At 34.2% G+C, this 23,515-nt stretch overlaps 2 protein-coding genes across 3 annotated transcripts; one reads left to right on the forward strand and one right to left on the reverse strand.

Moving 5' to 3' along the window:
• Window positions 1-3,075: 3,075 nt before the first annotated feature.
• LOC104880233 (uncharacterized) lies at window positions 3,076-22,820 on the forward strand. 2 transcript variants are annotated; one of them, XR_786560.3, is made up of 3 exons: window positions 3,076-3,790; window positions 5,291-5,857; window positions 21,650-22,820. XR_786560.3 is itself a non-coding variant. In XM_010656328.3 (2 exons), exons 1-2 carry the CDS (start codon window positions 3,377-3,379, stop codon window positions 5,711-5,713), a joined length of 837 nt encoding a protein of 278 aa, XP_010654630.1. In that variant the 5' UTR covers window positions 3,076-3,376; the 3' UTR covers window positions 5,714-6,066. The 2 variants fall into 2 exon arrangements, 1 of the variants encoding a protein (XP_010654630.1); XM_010656328.3 differs by lacking the exon at window positions 21,650-22,820 and having other exon boundaries at window positions 5,291-6,066.
• LOC100854674 (gibberellin 2-beta-dioxygenase 6) lies at window positions 20,513-22,118 on the reverse strand. The gene is made up of 3 exons (XM_003631265.4): window positions 21,661-22,118; window positions 21,219-21,540; window positions 20,513-20,920 (listed from the first exon to the last, which is right to left on the reverse strand). The coding sequence occupies exons 1-3, from the start codon at window positions 22,116-22,118 to the stop codon at window positions 20,678-20,680; spliced, it is 1,023 nt and encodes a 340-aa protein (XP_003631313.1). The 3' UTR covers window positions 20,513-20,677.
• Window positions 22,821-23,515: the final 695 nt, after the last annotated feature.

Genomic DNA, 23,515 nt, shown 5'->3' on the forward strand with positions numbered 1-23,515 from the left:
ATTTTCTAGAGGTTGTTTTGATGGCATATATCTTTTGGAGTATGATATTTTTCTCCATGAACCTATGTTGCTCATCCTCCACTCATTCCTTGTTCATTGTGTTTTGTCATTCATCCATTTGGTCGTTCATTTTTATTGCACCTATTCATTTCCTTTGCTATCTCCAATACCACAAATAGAGAAAAATTAATTTTGTTATTTTATTTAATATTTGTTTATTAGTCAATTAATTAATTATCAAACTTGCCTCCACTTAGTATAGATTGATATATTTCGAGCACGATGGGTGCCTAACATCTTCCCATGATGTAATTTAACCCTTCAACATGTCTTCAATTCTCATAATATTAACCTCTATTTGAAAGTCATTTGATTTATTTTATAGTCTATATTGTTAAAGGTTTTATTTTTTCTTTTAAAAATAAATAAAACAAGTGAAACCTCTAAGTTAAATAAAAGGGAAGAGCGGCATTTAACTCATTAATTTGAAAAAATATGTAAAAAAAAAAACTTAACTTTTATAAATCAGTTTTATCTTCATTCATTAAAAATATTTTAAAATATATACAATTTTTTATAAGTTAAATAATTATTTCCTACAATACCCTTTTACTTGATAATATTAGATAAAATTATCAAAAAAAATTAATTTATGATTTTAATTTGATCAAAGTATTTTATAAATATATATATTATAAAATTTTTATTATATAATATAGGAAACAAATCATTGTGAAAAAATTCTCAAGGGTCCTTAAGTGATAAATAATTTTTTTTTAAATTCTTTAATTAATAATGATTTTATATCCTATATTATATAAATCCACTCTTTTTTTTTTGATAAAATTGAATTAAAATTTTGTTAATTAACATCAACAATAAAATAAAAAAAATTAAAAATTAAAAATATGATTAAAACTAAGATAATTAAATTAAATATAATTAAAGCCAAAAACTTAAAAATTAAATATAATTAAAGCAAAAAAAAAAAACTTACAAATTAAAGAAATAAAATATTGACTCTTATTGCATTTCCAACTTTTTCTTAATATCAATATTTTTTACTTATGTGTTTAAGCGAAATGAAAGTTAATATTTTATTTTTGTATTTTTAACTTTAAAGTCTTTTTAGTTTTAATTGTATTTTTAATTTTTAGATTTTTATTTTATTTTATTGATTTCAAATAAGCGCTCACAAAAGAAAAAAAAAAATATATATATATATATACTGTGAATAGCTTGTTCAAATCTTATTATTGCAATCCATTTCAAATCTTATTAATACAATCCAATCCAATAACATGAATAGTTACTTTAATAACCCAATCATAGGAAAGAGTTATGTTGGTGTGGTTTGGAATCATATTCAATGTGGAAAATGTAAATCAAATTAATAATGTAACCACTAGTTACATAATACTTGTATATTATATGACTTTACATGTAACATTTCACTCAATTTATTTTATTATAATGTTTTTTTTAATGTGATATTGCAAATTGGACTTATTTGGTAAGAAATTGTTGGAAACTCTTTAGAAGTTGATTGGCATTAGTTGATTTAGTTTGTTTAATAAGATTGATCAATCTTTTGCACAGCCCTAGTAAATATATATGATATAAAATAACAAGCAGTACAATAAAGAATTAAAAAGTTTGCTAGGAATATACTTTAAAATTTTGACTTGGACTACGCTAGAGAGGATGTCTGATAAATCCAACTTAATGACTTAATAATTTAATTTAAGTTATTAAGTAAATTAAGCATGTTAGTAAAATAACTTAATATTACAATTTAAAGTTAAAAATGATTTTAAATATTAAGTCAATATAGTTAACTTATTTTTAATTTCAATTTTTTTTCGTCTTATTTGCTTATATTTAATAACTATGATTACAAATTCATGACTCGTTTTTTCTAGTAAATATTTTAAGATTATCTTATATATCTAAAATACTTTAATTATCAATGTTTAATAAACAAATTGATTACTTAAAGATTAATGAAAATAAATATTAGTTAAAATTAATGATGATAAATATTAATTACAACTAATGTGGGTAAATATATCAATTTAATAACTTAAAATATTTAAAATAATTTTAGTAAATAATCTTAATGCTTAAAAAAAAAAAAAAAAGTTTTAAGTTAATAATTTAAGAATGATTTTAAAGTTAACTTAAACCTTCAACTAATAAGTATTAAGTCTTATAAAACATACAATTGTCTAGGATGTTTTTTTTTTTGTTTTTATAAAAGAAAAACAATTTTTTATTGAAGGTGTTTGGTAAAACTTAATACTTATTACTTAATAACTTAAGTTAAATTATACTTAAGTTATTAACTTAAAACTTATTACTTAATTCTTACTTTAAGTATTAAAATTGTCTGATAGAATTAACTTAAAATTTATTTTAAATCATCGCAATGATATATTGATCTTTATAAATTAATAATTAGGGTAAAAGAAATAAAATAACAATAAAGGTTTTACACTGACAAAAGAGATTATGAAAGTAATTAGAATAAATATTAATAAAAAAGTAAAATAAAAATATGGACTTAAAAATAAATTAATTGTTTTTACTTATTACTTAAAATTGTTTTTGACTTTAAATTATATTATTAAATTATTATTATCGAACATATTTGATTTACATAATGACTTAAAATAATTTATTAAGTCACTTTAAATTATTATATTGATTTACTAAACACTCATACGTCCAAACCTATGTTGTCTAAAAGCTCAATCAAGATCTCAAGTCAAGCTAGCTTTGGCCAAAGTCGAAACAAATTATAAAATATTGTAATTAGGATATAAAATTTTAAATACAAATTGTGTCAAAATAAAAAATTATAAAAAAATTTGATCAACCCAAGCATAACCCGTCTAGTAATTGTATCAAATTTTCTTAATACGATCTTATTATAAGAGCAACATTTATATGAATAATAAATTGATTATTTTTCAAAATGATTTACAGCAGAATATAATAAAATTATTACAACTTATTAATAAAAAAAAAAAAAAATCTTAAAATCTACAACTATCTGAATGAATGAATCATATATGGATTCAGCCACATTCACATTCAAGGCTTCAACTCAAGCATGACCAGAACATGAATACGATTGGGCTTACTCCAGACCCGCAAATTTTGTATCATTTTTAAGTCAAGCCAGATTCGCATCGTGATGGGAATATGTAGGTTGATACTAACAAAATTATTTTTCAAATTAAAAAAAATGTCATGGTTTTAAACCGGGAGGGGATTGAGGGAATGTCACAAGCCACAGGCGAATCAAATCCAGGAGGTTGAGACAAAGGAGGTCAATTGCTGAAACCCTACGGGCCGGAGAAAGAAGAAGAAGATGGATGATAGCAGAAAGAGGCGTTTACCGCCGTGGATGCGGGGTGTGGCTGCAAGCAAGTCCGATGACGGAGAGTTAATACATTCGTCATCCAAGGATATCAGGCCATCGAATTCAAATTCCGGGATCACACAAGAAGAACGGGATGCCAAGGAAACTTTGGAGGTGAAGTCAATTTTACCCTCAGAATGTGAAAGCAAGAGGAGGAAGAGGAAATTGAAACTACAAGATGCGGATCATGGTGGTGATGTGCGTGGAACTGATTCGGTTGAGGTATCAGCCCCAAAAAAGGGGCGAAAAACACGGAAAGGGAGTAATTCAAGGGTTGAAAGTAGGGAGGAAGCTGGAATCACATCTCCAACAGAAGATGAAGGGGAATTGACTGTGGAAGATCTCATGAGCATTGCTCAAGAGGTGATTTTCCTTTTCCTTTTCCTTTTCCTATTATCCCTACTTGGAGAACTGTTGTTTATTTCAATTCTTTTTCCCATGTTAAAAACTGTCTTTCCATTTATTTAAGCTTAAGCCTATGTTTGGTTGCTGAAAATGTAAGGGAAAGGGTATAAGGAGGAAAAGCAGGAGGAAAATCAAAAATATATTTAAAGTTAATAAATTATTTTCAATTCATTTAACTTATTTTAATTTTTTATATGAAAATTAAATAATTTGAAAATATATAGATTTTTAACTAATTTTAAATATATTTAATTTTATTTCATATTTTTTTATATGAAAATCAAACCTGGAAAATTTATTTTTCTTGAATTTTTTTTTTCTTTCCTCAGGACTTTTATGAAGCTTGAAGCCAAATATAACTTAATCATTTTATAATTGTTTTAGGTAGTAGAAAGATTAAAAAAAGTGAGAAGTCATTCAAAAAGGGGGATTAATTGAAAGAGATATAAAACTTATTAATCTACAATTTCATGAGAAGTGGCATATCATGCCCTTCTACAAGATTTTAGAAAAATTAAAAATAGAACTTTGATTGAGAGGCAACTCTTTTAATCTTTATAAACTTAATATTTGACATTCACAATAGGGATCATAGGTAGGCCTGCAATATTAGCGGCCTAGGAAGCTTTCACAATATATGTGAATTTGTACATGAGGGTGCGAATATGTGGATTAATATGTAAGTAAGAAATTAATTAAATTAAAAGGCACTAAAGGGATGCAACCTAGGTACATAAGAACCATACAGGGATCAAACTAAATATGGAACATGTGAAAAATGAAAGCAAAGAGATTCCCTCCATCTAAAAGACAGCCTAAAGCATCAATAAATTTTACAAAGGATAGTCTCCCATTTGCTATGGATCTCCTTGACCAGAAATGGAATTCATAATAAACATTTTTTCATCTGCAATTTTGATTGCTCTATCCAATCTAAGATTCTTAAGCTATGTTTGGTTTTTGGAAAATTTGTGAAAAAATGTGGAAGAAAGAAAATTGGGAGGAAAAGTAGAAGGGAAGAGAAAGTGGAGGAAAATAAAAAATATATTTAAAGTTAATAAATTATTTTTGTATGCTACTTCAAACTCGTTTAACTTATTTTAACTCTTCTATATAAAGATCAAATAATTTGAAACTATATAAGTTTCTAACTAATTTTAATTATATCTGAAGATACCAAATATGATAAAATCAATTTTCCTTAAACATTTTTTTTTTCTTTCCTTTGTATTTTTTTGGAATCAAACATAGCATTATGTTTCATTCTTTTCTCATACGCCAAAATTAACATAGAGTTGTATTTCCCAAAGTAAACAAGCTTTTCCTTCCTATATAACCAGGACATCCTCACTTTGGAAGCACGACACCTAAGCAATAACAAATGATGAAACAACTTGACCACCATCATTTATATATGTAATATATGAGAAATCTCAAGTTGCTATCATTTGTTTGCAGTATGTCAAAGCTGATAAGGTTATGGAGCAGCACAAGTTGAATAGTAAAGAATGTGAACTGAAAAGCCAATTTCCAGCTACAGACTTTTATAGGAATGAGGCAGGGGGTTCTCTCAATGCTGCACAAAGTAATAGGAGATTGCCTGCACAAGATGCAGTAACTTCTCACAAGTTGACTATGATTTCAGCAGGTGATGGAATTGTCAGCAATCCCAGCAGAACTGGTGATCCTGCTCAAGACATGTTGGACCTGTTTTTGGGTCCCTTGCTCAAGAAACCCCTAGAGGAGAAAAAGCAGTTTGCATTTGTTACTGAGGATGTGAAATTTGTCCATGAGTTCAAAAAACAATGTCAAGAAGAAATGGTCCCCTTGACAAAGAAGAAGAGCAGTCTCAAAGACAAGGTAGCGGTGTTCCTTGATTGAATGAAACATCCATATCTTATGACAAAGAGCACTACAATGTGGTGAAGCAGGAAACTGAGAATGCAACATACTTTGCCAACCTTTGCACTTATCATCTGCTCTTTTGAAGTTAATCTCATGCCTGCCACACATCATATTCCCCAGGTGCATATTTCCCCCTTCTGCTCATGGTCTGTAACTATTGCTCAAGGATGTATTGTGTATAATCTTGTTCTGGGATAGTACCAAATACAGAAAATTCTGAGCTGATATATGAAATACTGATTTATGTATGTAAATATGTTGGAAATAAAACATCTCCAAGGACTGAAGTTTCAAAGAGCAGGAGATATATGGCTGCTGACTCTTATCAAGTTGCTGATTTGTGTGTATGTATATCTGCATGCATGTGTCTCTTGCTTACTATAGTGATCCTTAACTTGCTAAATGCCCCACTAATCCAATAACTTAAATCAATTTTTAATGTCGAGCTCTAATCAAAATAAGTAATTTATTCTTTAAATTCAAACTAAATTTACAAGAAACACATGAATATGCTTATTTAAACTTTTGGAATAACATGCACTGGATGACTCCCAGAGGATATTTAAAGTTTGTTGTTACTTCCTTTCAAGGAGATTGTAGTAGAATGTTTGGCAGTGTACTTTCTTTGCTTTAATTTGATATGGCTGGGAAGAAATTTCCCGATTTTTTAAGGATTAGAAGAGTTTTATAGAGGATATGTCAGAGAGGTTCTTCTTTTTGTCATGTTCTTGGATTTGTGAGATACTGCTTGGTCCTCTACTGAGCATCATACCTTTAGATTAGAAGGCTTCATGTATGGGTAACCAAAGAGAGGAGGGAGTCTAGCATTTGCAGGTTAATCCTCCTCCCATTTGTGGCTTTAAGCAAAATTTTGATGGCTTTGCTTTGGGAGTTGGATGTTGGGGAAGTCATCAAAGAACGTGGGTGAGTTGGTAGCTGCTTTCTCCAAATTGACTGGGCTTGGGTTGGAGATTAAAGAAGAGCTCTTGGGTATCTAAATTGGAGAAAGGCCCATCCAATTATGATGGTGGGTTCACCACATTTTAGAAGTGGTTAATAAAACTTAGGATTTTCTTTCTCGTGGTCTTCACATTAGCTAATCATGCTGTAGACTGACTAGTAAAATGAGGAGCATATGCTTTGATTCCCTCGAATTGTGTAGCGTTTCTTTGATTTATACATGTCCTAGTCATATGCTTGAGACTTGTAGCTGTTTTGCTGTTCTTTTCTATAAGTTCTTGCTTTTCTTTCTATTTGATCAGATTTTATACATTTTGGAAGGATTCCTCATCTTTGCTTGTACTTGAAAATTCATGGATCAATGAAATAGTGGAGCTCTTGAGCTCCTGGACATCCTAATTTTAGATTTTAATTCTGACATTATTAGGTGCTTGAAAATTTTAATCTTGACATTATTAGATTCTTGGAGCTTTTAATTTAAATATGTTAACTTGTTGGTATTAGGATATATTGAAATGCTCTCTAATTTTTTATTTTTTATTTTATTAGAAACAAGAGATGTATATATTTGTATTAATGAAAACATGAGAAGGATGAGGAGTCGTCCCCACAATTACAAAAATACTTGATCATAATATGATTGACCTCCTCTACTATGCAAGGAGTCTATACAAAAGGTTTAGATTACAACTCAATATACAAAGATGTCATTTGCTTAAGTTTTGACTAAGCTCCTCTCCAGGATGTCCAAACCCTTTTGATTTACACACTATAAGCCAGTTGTTGGATAACATAAAGAAGAATGTTTTTAAAAGCCTCAGTGGATGAGGCCCAGAATAAGGAAGAGAAGTGAAGTAAAACCCACAACTCCTTTATCGTCCTTCACTTATCCTTAAAAATTCTGGCATTTGTCTCTTGCCAATCAATTCAAAGCAATGCATGACAAGCTATTTGCCAAAGGGACTTGCCTATAATGGAGCTCCTCAAACCCTTATCATCATCATAACGCATATACTCTTGAGTGGAAACCTAATCGGTCCCTACTTGTCTAAATAGATAGTGCTGAAGTCCCAAAGTTATTGAATAATGTAGAAAGAGATGATTAACAAACTTTCCACTCTCTTTATTTATGACACACCAATTAGGTCCAAGGGATTTGAAAAGTCTTCTCAATTGTAGCTTGTCTTTGGTATTTATCTTCTTGTGTGACACTAACCAAGAAAAAGCCTTGACCTTAGATAAAACTTTATATTTCCATATAAATTAGGTTGGGGAGAAAAAAACAATATCTAATGTATTAGACAAAGCCATGAAGAATGATTTGACTGGGAATAATCCTGAAGAGGTCAATGACCATGCTCTTGAATTTGGGGTGGATGAAGACAAGTGTACATGAGTGAGGGATGACATGAGTCTTTTAAGGTCCTCAATCTTCGAATCCATAAAATTGCAACAAAAATTAAGATTCCAAGAAAAAGAAGAGTGACCAATAATAGCTGAAATGGTGATTACAACTCTATAATGGCATGAAAATTATGAATGCAAAAGTTGATCCCCTTAGCACAAATCCTCCTAAAAAGAATTCTCACCCCATCACCTATTACAAAATGAGTGTAATTTGAAAAAACTTGGGATACCTGTGTAATGGCCTTTTAGGGACACCTATGTGATCATCTGACTATAATGTTGGCTTCCCATCCATCAGGATGTGTACAGTAAATGCTTAAAATAACTTGATGCTAAAGGTCAGAACTTTCCCTAAGGAGCCTTCAAAGCCATTTCCCTAAGAGAGCATGATGCCTTAGAGAGATCAACCCAAGTCCTAAACCTCCATACTCTTTATGCTTATACACTAAATCCTAACTAATTAGATAATCTTTCTTACCCTTCCCAACTCCCGACCAAAGAAAATCTCTTTGCAATTTCTCAATCTTAGACACTATTGATACTGAAACCTTGGAAAGAGATAAGAAATAGTTAGGGATGTGCGATATGCATGATTGAATTAGAGTAATTCTACCCCTTAGAGATAAAAAGGCCCTTTTACATCCATCTAATCTCCTTAAGACCCCGTTAATCATTGGATCCCATAATGCAACTGCCTTTGGATTACCCCTAATGGAAGACCCAAGTGAGTTAAAGGTCAATTTGAGACTTTGCATTCAAGAATTGATGCCAACCTAGTAATCAAATCCTGACTTGTGTTAATTCTAGCTAGAGTGGTCTTGTCTAAATTGATTTTTGACCTTGATATGTTCTCAAAAACTAATAGGATTAGTTTAAGGTTTCGTAGATCTTCGATAGAAGCTCTAGAGAAAAAGATGGTATCAGTTACAAATTGTAAATGAGATACTTTAAACCTATTCCTACTCACTAGGAATCCCTCTAAAAGTCCACTTTCCTCAGCTCTCAACATCATCCCACTTAATACATTAGTTGTTATAGTAAAAAGAAATGGGGAAAGAGGATTTCCTTGTCTTAAACCTTTGGTTGCCTTGACCTATCCTTTGGCCTTTCCATTCACCAAGACTGAAAAACTTGTTGAGGACAAATAACTCCTCATCTAAGATCTCCATTTTGTGCTAAACCCTTTTCGCTCTAATACATGATCTAGAAAACCCCAATCCACATGATCACATGCCTTCTCAAAATCCATTTTGAAAACTACCACATCCCTTTCCTGAACATTTTTTCTCATCCACTATTTGATTAGCAATCAAAATTGCATCCAAAATTTTTCTACCCTCAACAAAGGCTCCCTAGGAAATGTGTATGATTTCGTGGAGGACTCTTTGGATTTGCCTTGATAAGACCTTAGATATGATCTTGTGCGGAATCGTGACCAGGCTTATAGGTATGAAATTCGAAATTTATTGGTTTGTTTCTTTTTTAACACAAGGACAATGAAAGTTTCATTGGTGCTTTGGTTGATAACCTCATTATTATGAAACTTTGATAACACCCTTAGTAGATCCTCCTTAATCACGTCCCAACACTCTTGGACATAGCAAGGGAAAAACCATCAGGCCTAGGTGCCTTTTCCTTGTCTAATTGGAAAATGGCATTGTGAACCTCCTTTGTTGAAAAAGGTTGATCCAATCAAATAGCACTTTGTTGCAATGGGAGACCAATTCAATCATTCTATCCTCCAAGAAGCACCAAGTGGCTTGGAGTATTACCTTTTTTTTTAAATGTTATCTAGAATTTCTCCCTCTTTAGACCCTAAGGATTTTATGAATTTCCTATTTCGCCTACTATTAGCCACCTTGTGGAAAAATTTAGAATTGTAATCCTCTTCTTTTATCCATTGAACCCTAGATTTTTGTCTCCAATATACCTCTTCCTTTAACAATAACTCCTCAACCTCCCCCTTTCTTAAGGCACTCAAAGCTAATTGCTCAAGAGTCATATTCCCTTCCTACTCACTAGCATCAATGGTAATAATGTCTGTATGAATACTTTTTTTTTCTTCTTTAAATTTCCGAAGGACACCTTATTCCATTCTTTTAGCTTTGATTTGACAAATTGTAGCTTCTTCATGAACATAACCTTCCCATCTATTAACTTGACACTCACTCCATCTAAAACTGAATCTTTCCTTGAAATTGGGGTGGAACAACCATATATTTTCAAACCTAAATAAAGTCGGACCCTACTTAAATGGATTGTTGTCTAGGAAGATCGGGTGATGATCCAAGGTCAATTTGGGGAGAGCACATTAGAGAATTTGAGGAAACCTTTGCTCCCACTTATTTGAGTATAAAAATCTATCTAACCTCTTATAAATAGGGATTTCTTGCATATTTGACCAAATGAAAGATGCATTGTTGAGAGGAGGGTCTATTAATTCACTTCATTTATTAATTTGTCAAAATCACTCATGCTATGTGTTATTCTGGATACACCCAATTTTTCAAAGATTCTTGTTATAACATTAAAATCCCCCTTCCCTCCCTGACACACCAATTTGGAAAAGTTAGGCTAAAAAGGACTTGTTGGGACCATAAACCGAGGTAAGCCAAAAAGGTCAACTAGTTATTAGAACATCTTGAATTTGCATGGTGGAAATAAATTTCACATGTTGTTTATCCTTGATTTTATGATAATTTTAGTTTGTCTAGTGCAATTGTACCAAGTTCTTGCAAAAAGGAAGTACATATGATAGGCAAGATATTGTAAATACTAAATTAGGCATTTCTAGTGGTAGAATAGGATTTGTTGGTTAGTCACTATTACACTCTCTAGGGTGTCGTTAATGGTGATGCTTTTGTCACTTTGTGCTAATGCTTGCCACTCGACATCTTATGCCAATGTAGTATAATCTACTCATCAAGAGAGGTAAGATCCAAAAAATACAAAAAATAGTAAAAATCAAAGCCCACAAACAATAATCTACCCCCACAATGAATGATAAGGTGGTTAAACAACTTCTCATTTTACTTGGTCATTCATTACCTTTGTTAAAGTATTTTTTTTTTTTAAATTTCTAGGAGATTCTTATTTTGCTAAACTTTTTAATTTTAAGAGCTCTAATTCTATTAACTTCTTATATCTAAGTTCAAGATCTTCAAAAACATTCTTCCATAAAGAATTTGAGTCTTATTTAGTTTTTTTATTTTTATTTTCTATTGGTCAATATTGCTTTTGAATGGTTTTTGAGAATCTATGAAGAAGGGTTCCTTTATTTAGAATGAGATTAGAGTTTGATATTGGGTTTTTGGTTGAATTTATAAAAGACCTGATTGCTTCATCATGGTTTGAGGTCACAAGCAGTTGACATTTCTTAAACAAACTCAAATACATACTTTCTCAAACCTAAATCCTTTTGTACCTTCAATCTAGTCCCTAAACACTCAAAAATCCTAATTAGTTGTAGTCTAGAAATCCTTTTAACCCATTTTATAGAAATTAAACAATGATTTACCTCTTTTTTTATTTATAGAATGTAGAGTGGAGTGATGAGTAAGTTGGCAAGGACGAAGGGGTTGGAAAGTGGAGGTGCCTTAATAATTCTTAAAGAATCTCTAGGGTGGACTTTATATATATATATGTGTGTGTGTGTGTGTGTGTGTGTGTGTGTGTGTGTGTGTGTGTGTGCGCGTGTGTGTGTGTGCGCTTTGATTTTATAATTCCACAATGCTAGCTAATGGCCTTATTGATTTGAAATGCGTTAAAGGTGGCATATGTCTCATGGACCATGGTGGACACCCCTCTCTTGCAATCTAGTTGAAGCGAACTTGCAAGTGCTTGGAATCTTCTTATGTTAGTGAGCCTCCAATTCTAATTGTTAAAGCAAGACCCTCAAACAACTTTATGTAATCACTAGCAGGAGGGTTGAGCTCACCCTCATGGAATGGTATAGAGAGGTAATTGCTGAATGTGCATGGGTCCCCTTCGTGGCCCTCTTAGAGAAGGTGCTAACATGAATGAGCACTCTCCTAGGGAAGGTGGGGTGAGGTACTCATTGAAGGTGCTTTGCTTATGGGTTAGGTAGGTAGGTAATCCCCATGGACAAGTGTTATTCTAGGGATAGAGGTAACCTTTCCATGTTAGGCTAAAGACAACTAGCTAGTGAAGTGAGGAGGTGACCCTCCTACCTAGGCATAGTGAGTGCTAACAGCCCACCTGCCTCCCACCTTGGTATGTGATTATGTCTTCCTCTTTTTTGACATGTGGGTGGTGATCCCCCATTTAACTTAGTATTGTGATTATCTATTTTGCAAATAATTAATATTTAAGCAAAAGACCTGACAAGACTAAAGCATTGTTACTATTTCATTGCTTACAATAACTTGAAAAGAACTGGGTAACTTCTAAGGTGTGCAAAGGTGAAATTCCTAAGCATGGTTTGTAGAAAACAAGGCAATAGACAAGTATTCTTGATTAGGATGTATAATGAAATCTATCTATCTATCTATCTATCTATCTATATATATATATATATATATATATATATAATCAAATAATGTTGATTCTTTACTTGTTCTAGAAATGGGCAATCGAAGGAAAAAGAACAATAAAAGGTTCTAAATCAAGGTTGAATTAAATATTTCATCTCTCTTAAAAAAAAATATATCAAATAAATTGAGTCCTTACCTCTTATAGAAAGGGGAAGAGATGGGCAAAAAGTAAAGGTTTGAGATCAAGTTGCAAGTAATTAGTCTCTTCCTCTCTCTCTCTCTCTCTCTCCGATTCTTGCTCTCTCTCTATTCTTTTCCCTCTCGGCCCTTTTTGGGCCTAAGTAAATATTACCTCTCTCTCGTTCTTGCTCTTACTCTCTCCCTTTTTCATCTTCCTCCTTTCTAGGCACAAGTAAATGTTGCCTTTGTCTCATTCTTGCTCTCTTGCTCTCTTATTCTTGCTTTATTCCTCCCCCTTTTCGAGGTGCACGTAAACATTACCCCTCTCTCTCTCTCTCATTCTTACTCTCTTCCTTTCCTTCTCCCTCCCTGTTTCTAAGCCCTAGTAAATATCTCCCCTCTCTCTGTTTCTTTGTCCTCTTTTCCTCTCCCTTTGCCTCTTCCCCTCTTCTTTCCTTAGCCTTGCTTCCTCTCTCTCCGTCGCTCTTGCTCTCTCTGTTAGAGAGGATTAGTTAGGATTAGTTAAGAATTAGTTTTGATAGCTCATGCTTAACAAATTGTAATAGTATTTAAGCTGTAGAAATATATAGAGGAAATACAAAGACTCATTCTTTAATCAAGAAGACAATTCTTTCATAGTACTTGAAAATCTTTCCCTCTATCTTTTCTCTAGAATATTCCTTCTTAGAATTCTATCATGGTATTAGAGCAAGGATCTTCTTCAATGGAGGTCAATATCAGTCTTGCAATAGCGAACCCAAATCCTTTGTCATCCACTTGTTTTGTTCAAATTAGCTTCAATCACTCATTGTCCGTGAAGCTTGACAACAAGAATTTCTTGATCTAGAAACAGTAGATTGTCTCTGTGATTCGAGGCTATGGGTTACAGAAGTTTGTGTTCAGTGAGGATGAAGTACTAGTTCAATTTCTCACCAGAGAAGATGCGAGATTTGGAAAAGCAACTAAAGAATTCCTCGAGTGGGAACAACATGATCAACTACTGCTCTCTTGGCTTGTCTCATCTGTTTCTGAGTCGATTCTTCCTTGACTAGTTAGCTATGATACATCCTTTCTTCTTTGGGGACAATTACAACAATATTTTACGTCTCAGACTCGAGCTAAGTCGAAGCAGTTCAAGACTCAACTTTAGCATACCAAGAAGGGAGGTTCAACAATTGATGAATACCTTGTGAAGATCAAGGTTTGTGTTGATTCACTTGTGTCTGTTGGTGTTTCTTTGTCAACCAAAGATCATGTTGAAGCAATTCTTGATGGTTTACCTAGTGATTATGAATCTTTCTTTACTTTAGTCACTTTGAGGAATGATGATTTTTCAGTTGAAAAAATTGAAGCTATCTTGATGGCTCATGAATCTAGAGTTGAGAAGAACAACAGTTCTCTTGACTCCTCTCCTTTTGCTCATGTTGCAAGTCCTAGCATTGGAGAAAAAGGGAATCGTTTTAAGTAGGATTATTATGCCACTAACTCTCAAGGTAGTCATTCAGGTTACAATGGTGGTTTTGGATGAGGTGGAGACTTTGGTTGTAGAGGAGGCTTCAATGGTGGCCGTGGATTCAATTGGAGTGGCAATGCAAGAAGCAACAAAGGTCAGAGGGGGCTTTCATGGTAGAGGAAACAGAGGTGGTTTGCAAGCAAGACCTCCTTCGAACTCTGGCAACAAGAATGAGAAACCGATATGCCAACTGTGTGGTAAAATAGGTCATGTAGTAGCATAGTGCTATTACAATTTTGACCATACTTTCTGGGTATCATAGAATCTGTCTAGCAAGAACCCATCTCCTCGGGCTTATTACAGCTTTTCACCCCAAGTAAATGGTGTTATCCCAACTCTTGAAGTCTTTGGTGATGACAATTGGTATCCAGACTTCAGAGCTTCAAACCATGTGACATCTAATCCTGCAAATCTGATAAAAAGTGTTGAGTTTACTGGGCAAGATCAGGTTCATGTTGGAAATGGAACAATTTTGTCCATTAAGCATATTGGCCAATCTGAATTCTTATCTCCTTTTTCATCTAAACCTCTTTTACTTAATCACTTACTTTATGTACCTTTCATTACCAAAAATCTCTTGTTAGTTTCCAAATTTGCAAAGGATAATAAAATATTTTTTGAATTTCATTTTGATTCTTGTTTTGTTAAAGATCAGGTAACCAAAGCTGTTCTAATGGTTGAGAGAGATGGATTGTATGCTTTTGACTCCTCACATCTTGCTCTCAAACTAGCTCAAAGCTTATCGAAGTCTCCTTTTGTTGTTGCTAGTTCCTTTTCTTCTAAAGTTTGTATAACTTCTTTGTCATCTACCTTTGATTTGTGGCATAGAAGATTGGTCATCCTTCGGTTGCAACAATTAAAAATGTTATGTCTAAATGTAGTGTTGCCAATATAAATAAAATGGACTCCAACTTTTGTTCATCTTGTAAATACATAGGTTTCCTTTTTCTTTGTCCCATACAGTTTATACCAAACCCCTTGAGTTAATTCATTTAGATTTATGGGGTCCAACCTTGGTATTATCTAATAGTGGATATAGGTATTATATTCACTTTGTGGATGTTTTTTCATGATTTTCTTGGATATTTTTATTTGGAAATAAATTTGAAGCTATCAAAACCATTGTAAACTTCAAAACTCAGTTGGAGTTGCAATTTGATTCAAAAATCAAGTCCTTGCAAACAAATTGGGGGGGCGGGGGGTGAATTTCGTGCCTTTCAATCTTATCTTGCTGCAAATGGCATTGTACACCATGTTTCTTGTCCACATACTCAACAACAAAATAGCGTTGCTGAACATAAGCATAGGACCATAGTTGAACATGGTTTAACTCTCCTTCATGTAGCTTGTCTTCCCCTTAAATTTTGGGATGAATCATTTAGGACTGTTGTTTATATATCAAATAGGCCTTCCACTGCAGTACTTCATAACAAATGTCCCATTGAAGTCTTGTTCAAGTCCATACTTGACTATTCTTTCCTAAAAGTCTTTGGCTGCTCCTATTTTCCTAACTTACATCCCTATGACACCAGTAAACTTCAATATAGGAGTGAAGAATGCACTTTTCTTGGCTATAGTCTAAATCACAAGGGTTACAAATGTACGTCCTGTAATAGTTGAGTCTATATTAGCCGTGATGCCATTTTTAATGAAACCTCATTTCCTTATTCTAAATCTACTCAAGCTTCATCTCATTTACCTTCTACTGTTTCCCCTTCTACTTCTCATTTTTCTCCTTCAACCTCTCCTCCAATATTGTCTCCAACATTGTTGCCTACTCTTACTTCTCCCATTTCTTCAGCTAGGCCAATAAGTGAAATGGATAATGTTGCTTCCACTCACACACATGCACCTAATAGTATTGATACTACTCCAACACCTGCATAAGTCACTATTTCTGTTGTTGCTCTTCAATAGGTTGTTTCTAATCCAGTTGTTACTCTTGTACATGTTGTCTCTTTCATTGCAAATGCGGGTGTGACTAGAAGAGCTGCCAAGGATGCTGATAATTCTTATCCGATGATTACTAGAGCAAAGAGTGGAATTGTTAAACCCAAAATTTTTATTACTACAGTAAGAGAACCTTTGAGTGTTGCAGCTGCCTTTCAACAAGATGAGTGGAAAAAGGCTATGGTGGCTAAGTATGATGCATTACAAAGGAACAACACTTGGTCACTAGTTCCTTTACCCACTGGTAGACAGGCTATAGGTTGCAAATGGGTTTACAACACCAAAGAAAATCCAGATGATAGTGTTCAAAAGTATAAAGCACGATTGGTCACCAAAGGCTTTCACTAACAAGTTGGCTTTGATTTTACTGAGACTTTTAGTCAATCGTTAAACCTTCTACAATAAGAGTTGTCCTCACCATTGCTTTCTCAAGGAATTGGGCAGTCAAGCAACTGGATGTAAATAACGCGTTCCTCAATGGAGATTTGCAAGAGGAGGTGTTTATGCAACAACCACAGGGGTTTATTGATGAAAAAAATCTTGATTTGGTTTGTAAGCTTCATAAGGCCTTGTATGGCTTGAAAAAAGCCCCACAAGCCTAATTTGAGAGGCTCCATCAAGCATTGCTGAGTTTTGGGTTTGGTCAATCAAGTCTGACTTGTCACTATTCTTAAGGTTCACTCCTAGTTATACTACACATGTCTTGGTCTATGTTGATGACATTTTGGTCACTGGTTGTGATGGCTGCAATTACTTCCTTAATAGGTCAATTGAACTCAGAATTTTCCTTGAAAGACCTTAGGGAAATGCATTATTTCCTAGGTATACAGGTTTCTCATACCAATAATGGCCTACATTTATCCTAGACTAAGTTTATTTGAGACTTGCTACAAAAGACAAAAATGGTGCATTGCAAACCTACATTAACTCCCCTGCCCAATGGTCTAAAATTGAGAGTTGGAGATGGTGATCTTATGGAGGATTTACATAGTTATCGGAGTACAGTGGGGGCTCTTTAGTATGTGACCATCACGAGACCTGAGATCTCCTTCAGTGTGAATAGAGTATGCCAATTTATGTAGAATCCTACAGAGGAGCATTGGAAGGCCATGAAACGAATCTTGAGATATTTGCAGGGCACTTTGCAGTATGGTTTGCACTTAAAGAGATCATCCAACCTTGATTTGGTTGGATTTTGTGATGCTGATTGGGCATCTAATTTGGATGACAGACGCTCGACCTAAGGCCATTGTGTATTTTTATGACCAAATTTGATATCTTGGCAATCTAAGAAGCAACATACTGTTTCAAGGTTTAGTATTGAAGCTGAATGTCGAAGTCTTGCAGTGTGGTGGTTGAAATCACATGGTTAAGGTCATTGTTGAGTGAGTTGCAATTTCCACTAGTTAAGCCTCCCCTGGTTTGGTGTGATAACCTTAGCACAGTTTTGCTTTCTGCAAATCCTGTTCTTCATGCAAGAACAAAGCACATAGAGCTTGATCTCTATTTTGTGCGTGAAAAGGTCATTCAGAAGGAGGTAGAGGTTCACCATCAAATGTGTTCACAAAGACAGTTTCCTCAACTCAGTTTATTGAATTCAAACACAAACTCAAGAAAGAAAATCTTTCTACCTTGAGTTTGAGGGGGATGTTAGAGAGGATTAGTTAAGAATTAGTTTTGAAAACTCATGCTTAACAAATTGTAATAGTATTTAAGCTGTAGAAATATACCGCGGAAATATGGAGACTCATTCTTTAGTCAAGAAGACAATTCTTTCACAGTCCTCTAAAATCTTTTCCTCTATCTTTTCTCTAGAATATTCCTTCTTAGAATTCTATCACTCTCTAATATCTTGCTTCTTCTATCCGGTTGTCATAATATGTTTGTCAGCCACTACTATTGTTGCATTTGATCACTCTCTTTTTTAACTTGAAGTGAAAGGGTGATTGGGGTTAGGCCGCATGGTGATACCTGCAAAAAACAAAGGATGGGTAATCTTTTCCATGTTTTATAGGTATGTTGGGAACTGGGAATTTTATTAGCATTAGTTTCTTGATGGTGAAGTTGTCTATGATTTTTATTTTTATTTTTATTTTTATTTTTTAAGTAGATGAAATTCTCTCCAATATTCTCATTGTATGTAATAGATTGTTTGATAAAGGATAATTAGTGTTAATTAAGTTACAAGAGAATCAACTTTTGATAGGCTATATTTTACATCTTACATTGGGTGCTTGTTTGTGAATAAGGAGACAGGTTTCCCATTTTGACAAGCATATGCAGCAATAAACACTACAACTCCTCAAATTTTAGGCACAGGAAAATTTCTATATAAATGTGCAATATTGTATTTATCATTTCTAATGTATTATACATTTATGAGCAAAATTTTCCTTTTTATAAGTTCATTTCTGCATGTGGAAGAACATGAGGAAATAAAGCATGAAGAAATCAGTGACTTGAAATAGGTATAGGCTGTGTAACAAAAAAAATGCATACGTGTCATTCTAAACAAAGGTGGAGCCTTTCGTGAGTGTCCAAGCAAGCAATAGAACTGGTGCCATGTTAACATGTGTTTAGCCACGTGAAGCATTGACAAGAAGTGTCTTACATGTGAGACAGGGAACAGCCTAGGCTACCAGCTAGCCCCTGTCCTAGGCATTTAACAACTATGGGGATCTCTTCTTTGGTTAAGTGTTAGCTTGGCTTTGTGGATGGACATTGGATGAACACTTCTTATGAAGTGCATTCTCTTGCTGATACATAGGCTACTCAAAAGTGAGGATCATACTTCATTTGAATGCAAGGTGATGATAATGACAAATTTATGACACTGTTCAATTGATGTATGATAGATGCCATTCTCATTCTGTAGGTGAAACTGGTCAATTTGTTATGTAAATTTCTCTTTGTTTATTTTGAACTTCCAAAGGGATTTTGAGATGTCTTGGGCACTTAAGAAATGGTCTGTGTGAAAAGAAAAATGAAATTAGAAGAAAGAAATCAAGCGAAATGCTCCAAGGACTTTACTTAAGAGGTCAGTTGTATCTTGGTGACAGTGGAGCTATACATCTTAAGACCACTTCTACATGGCATGTCTGCTTCCAAAAAACGGCTTCCTGTGAAACTAAGAAAATCTTGGTGGCTCTATATAACATTTTAGAAGCTAGTCATTTCAACTTGCTTCCTCCTTTCATTGAAAGGTTTGGCTTGAAACAAACGAGAGAATTTCAAGGACAATGTCACATCAGTCCAGATCGTGATTTTGTATACAATTTTTGGACCTGATGCCTCACTTTGATGGAATGGTATTTCTCTAGCTGGCATAATATCATCATTGGATGAAAGCAGCTAAGTTCAGGTTTAGAAAACCATTTGAACTTTTTTGTTGATAACTTTCTCAGATCTGTTGAGCTCAGCTGTTCCAGGAGAAGGAATCTAGGGTGGGTTCTATTTTTCAGGATTTCAGGGGAAAATTTATCCTTAGGGTGTAACAATCATACTGAGCTGATTAAGCTGTTTGCTTATGATTATTTGAAGATTGGCTTTTAGTTGCTTCTTGTTTAAGCATAGTAATTTACCACAGTATGTTAGATGTATTAGAAATAATGGAGCTGGGATTGGTAATACCGTGGTTCTATGTTTTGTATATGGTTCATTTATTTGCCAAGAATCTTAGAATCATGTTGCAGGAATACCCAAATTATCTTTTTGTCCATCTTCCCCAATGAGCATTAAGGCTTTGGAGATCTTACTGCTGCATGTTTGGGCACTTTTGCTCTTGGTACAACTTTGAATTTGTCTTCCATTTTGTTACAGATGGTGCTAGTCCTGCCAAAGTCCGATAAGAACATAAAGTTTGTGTTTTTGGACTTATTGATAGTTTACATCTTTCCAAGCCTGAAACCTGAAAATACAATGTGCATTTAACTAATTATATATTTATGATTGGACATGACACGACAGTCAACACAAAATATTCACATGCATGCATAGATTTAAGCATAGGTATTTCTTTTCTGTATCCAAACTGCAAGGTAGAGCACTATTGGAAACTCAGAAGGCCCTCCACCACATCCAACAACAACAACCCCCCCAACCAAAAAAAAAAGGTAAAATAAGAAAGAGGAAAAAGTTTTGGTCTTTATTTATTTATTTATTATCTATCTCCAAATCCAGCAACAGAATGCATAAAAACTCTTAAGAGGTCATACACAATAAATAGAATTATTTCTTCCTAACATATGTTATTCTTACAGTTCTATTCTCTGATCTCTCTTTGGTTTGCTTGTTTGAGCTCTGAAATTACTATGGTAAGTATGGTGGGCCAGTTGGATTAGGTTTCTGCTTCAAACTTAATGCAAACAAACTCAGTGTAGTGCTATATGTCTTGAACAACCATGCTTATGAGAAAATGCTCCATCTTTTCCTTCTGATCTATTGTGTGGTCTGAAGCAGAAACCTTGGAAGGCCTACTTTGTGTCCAGTTTTCTTGACATCTTCTTGAACTTGTTGTCTGTACTCTCCAAAAGTGAATTTTCTGTAAATAGTAGGCTCGCTGCAACTCCCTATGAAAGCATCATATGAGGGGCATAGGAAGTAAGCTATTGAGTATCTCTCCTTTATTGCATTAGCCATCACCTGATGCTCTACACTTTTGTACTCATTGTTGCTCCACGCCTGCAATATTTAATTATCAGAAGGAGAGAAGATATTGACTATTCAAATGATTTATATTAATAGCTGCCAGTACAACTTGGTTTGACTTGGGGGAATGTTGGACAAAAGGAAAGTGCCAACACAGGACATAAAAGGACTGTTAGGCTAAATTGAAGTGTTGTTATATGGAAAGCAACACGACACTGTCTGAGGCAGCACAAGAATAAGGCCGAATAAGGCCAAATAAGGCCAACTAGACCTATGCCCTGAATAACCAATAAATCAGCCGAGTATAACAACTATACGATCATACAATTACCTGAAAAAGATCGCCAATGTTGACAATAAGTGTGTCTTTATTTGGTTTAACAGCTACCCATTTGGAATCCTTCATGAGTTGAAGTCCACCGACTTCATCCTGGTAAAGTATTGTGAGGAAATCACTGTCAGTGTGCGGGACTAAGCCAAACACCTCTGGCGATACTGGACAGGGAGGGTAGCGATTCAAGCGAAGAAAGCAGGTGTTTTCGTCGCAAATTTCATCAAACACTCCCTTCTGGTGTCCCAAACTCTCTGCTAGAACTCCTGCAAGCAACCTTGCAAGGTTTGACATGGCCTTTGCAAATTCCTGCATCACTTCCCTGTATGCCAGTATTTCCGTTAGTAAAGGAGAAGATAAACAAACATTATTTTTCACCCTGGTTATTTACACACACACATACTGCTGACTGTAACTGGTTTCTGCTGCAGTTGGTGCCTACCTCAGGGAGCAAAACTCTCCATAGCAAGCTTCTTCTGAAACCTTAGTGAGAGGAATGTGGAAAGCTTCAGACCAAGAGAGCTCCTTGGGACAAGTAGCAGTTGGAGTTCCCCACCTGTATGAATTATCCAGAAGCTGACAAGCAGCCTTCCTTTCAAATGGTGTCTCAAACAACTTCACTTGCTCTCTCCTCATCTCACTCAGCAGCTCAGGCCTGATCCCATGGTTCACCACTTGGAAGAATCCCCACTTGGATGACGCCCTACCAATTGCTGATGCGCAGGCCAGCCTCTCCTCTTCACTCTCACTCCACAGGCCCTCAAGATCTATCAATGGCAGCTGGCATTCCTCCATGGCAGCTCCATTGTTCCCACAATCACGTTGCTGAACTGCAGGAGTTTCTCCGTGTTGGCAAAGAACTCCATAATGTTGCAAGAGAGGTGGGTTTGAGTTGGTCATTGTTCTCCTGAAATGGACACTTCAGCTTATGGGAGTGCAACAAGAGCAAGTGCAGGGTGTATAATGATGGTTGAAAGGGGTATATATATAGGGGAGAAAAGAGAATGACGAAGGGGACAAGGAGCACAAGGAGAAGAAGACATACACAAGTAGAGCTTCCATGTAGCGACAATTGTCACAAGGAGAGCACTTTAAAACTTAGCCAACTGGGACCAAGTCATATGTAAATTTTGGAGCGTGAGAAAATATGAAAAAGAAAAAAAAGAAAAAAAAAAAGAGAGATCAATATTCCAGACCAAAACCTAACTTGGATTCTACTTTAATGACGACATGGAAAAGGATGATGCATTGGGTTGGGACTCAATATGCCTCACTCCATTGTTTTCAGGAGTTGAGAAGAAAAAGTAGGCTTTTCATTTTCTGGTTTCTCAACCACTCTTCCAGAAACAGTACACACAGCCCCTCTACCCACCCATTTTTGATGTTTTATATTCGAAGCTCTCATGCGCCGGCATGACTTTTCTTGATAACAAGTAGGACCAACCAAAAAACAAAGGAGAGAAAAAGTACAAGCCTTCTTTGGAATGTGCTCTTCTATTTAAAGAAACTACTAGGTGCAAGAGGCATCTAAAATCTATTGCCTTCGAGGAATAAAATATTATGTGTACAAGGAATATTTAAGAATGAATTTCATTTTTCCCCTTATGGCCTTATCTTTAACTTAGCGTACAATTTAAGTATTTACTGTACCTAAAAACTGATCAAGATTAGATGTTGGTATTAAACTTTCAAATCACTGTTTCCTGTTTATAACCGATTTGATTTGAGAATCGAATCCTATTAGTTGACTTTAATTAATTTAGAATCCATTTGTCCACTAATCCAAACCAATTTCAATTCACATTTATTCTTTTGTTTTTTTTTTTTACCTCATTTGGATTTATTCCGCTACCACATTAGAAGAATTACGACCAAAAGTATCACTATCTAGAATATCATCATAAAATATTGTATGCCCATGTAATAATGCAGACATTTTTACATGGGACTTAACAGATATTCATTCATAGTAATTCAAACTAAAGCATCAAACAAATGATATGAGAATTCAAGTCACATTTAAAGTGTCCTAGTGGTGATTCTAGAAAGTTATATGTATGGTTTGGTTTTAAAGATAGAAAATATTTATAATCCAAAAATCTAATCTTGATTTGGTTTGATTTATCGGCTCATGGTAAAAATTATGGCAAATGATAAGTAGTGTGTGGTTATGTTAGTTATTCAATGGTAAGCTATTAATTTTCATCGATTCAAACATGATAAGAGTATGATAATATGATATGATGATAACAGTGTAGTTATTATTGATCAAAAAGGAAACCCAAAAGGAACTCGAA

Source organism: Vitis vinifera, chromosome 1 (assembly GCF_030704535.1).
Source record: "Vitis vinifera cultivar Pinot Noir 40024 chromosome 1, ASM3070453v1".
Taxonomy (NCBI): domain Eukaryota; kingdom Viridiplantae; phylum Streptophyta; class Magnoliopsida; order Vitales; family Vitaceae; genus Vitis; species Vitis vinifera.

What these genes read in the sequence shown, in the direction of transcription:
- LOC104880233 (XM_010656328.3), top strand. Translation starts at nt 3,377, where the DNA reads ATGGATGATAGCAGAAAGAGGCGTTTACCGCCGTGGATGCGGGGTGTG. An exon ending in TCATGAGCATTGCTCAAGAG is followed by an intron (nt 3,791 to 5,290) that starts GTGATTTTCCTT and finishes ATTTGTTTGCAG; the next exon opens with TATGTCAAAGCTGATAAGGT.
- LOC100854674 (XM_003631265.4), bottom strand. Translation starts at nt 22,118, where the DNA reads ATGACCAACTCAAACCCACCTCTCTTGCAACATTATGGAGTTCTTTGC. An exon ending in GGAGAGTTTTGCTCCCTGAG is followed by an intron (nt 21,541 to 21,660) that starts GTAGGCACCAAC and finishes ACTGGCATACAG; the next exon opens with GGAAGTGATGCAGGAATTTG. An exon ending in ACATTGGCGATCTTTTTCAG is followed by an intron (nt 20,921 to 21,218) that starts GTAATTGTATGA and finishes TAAATATTGCAG; the next exon opens with GCGTGGAGCAACAATGAGTA.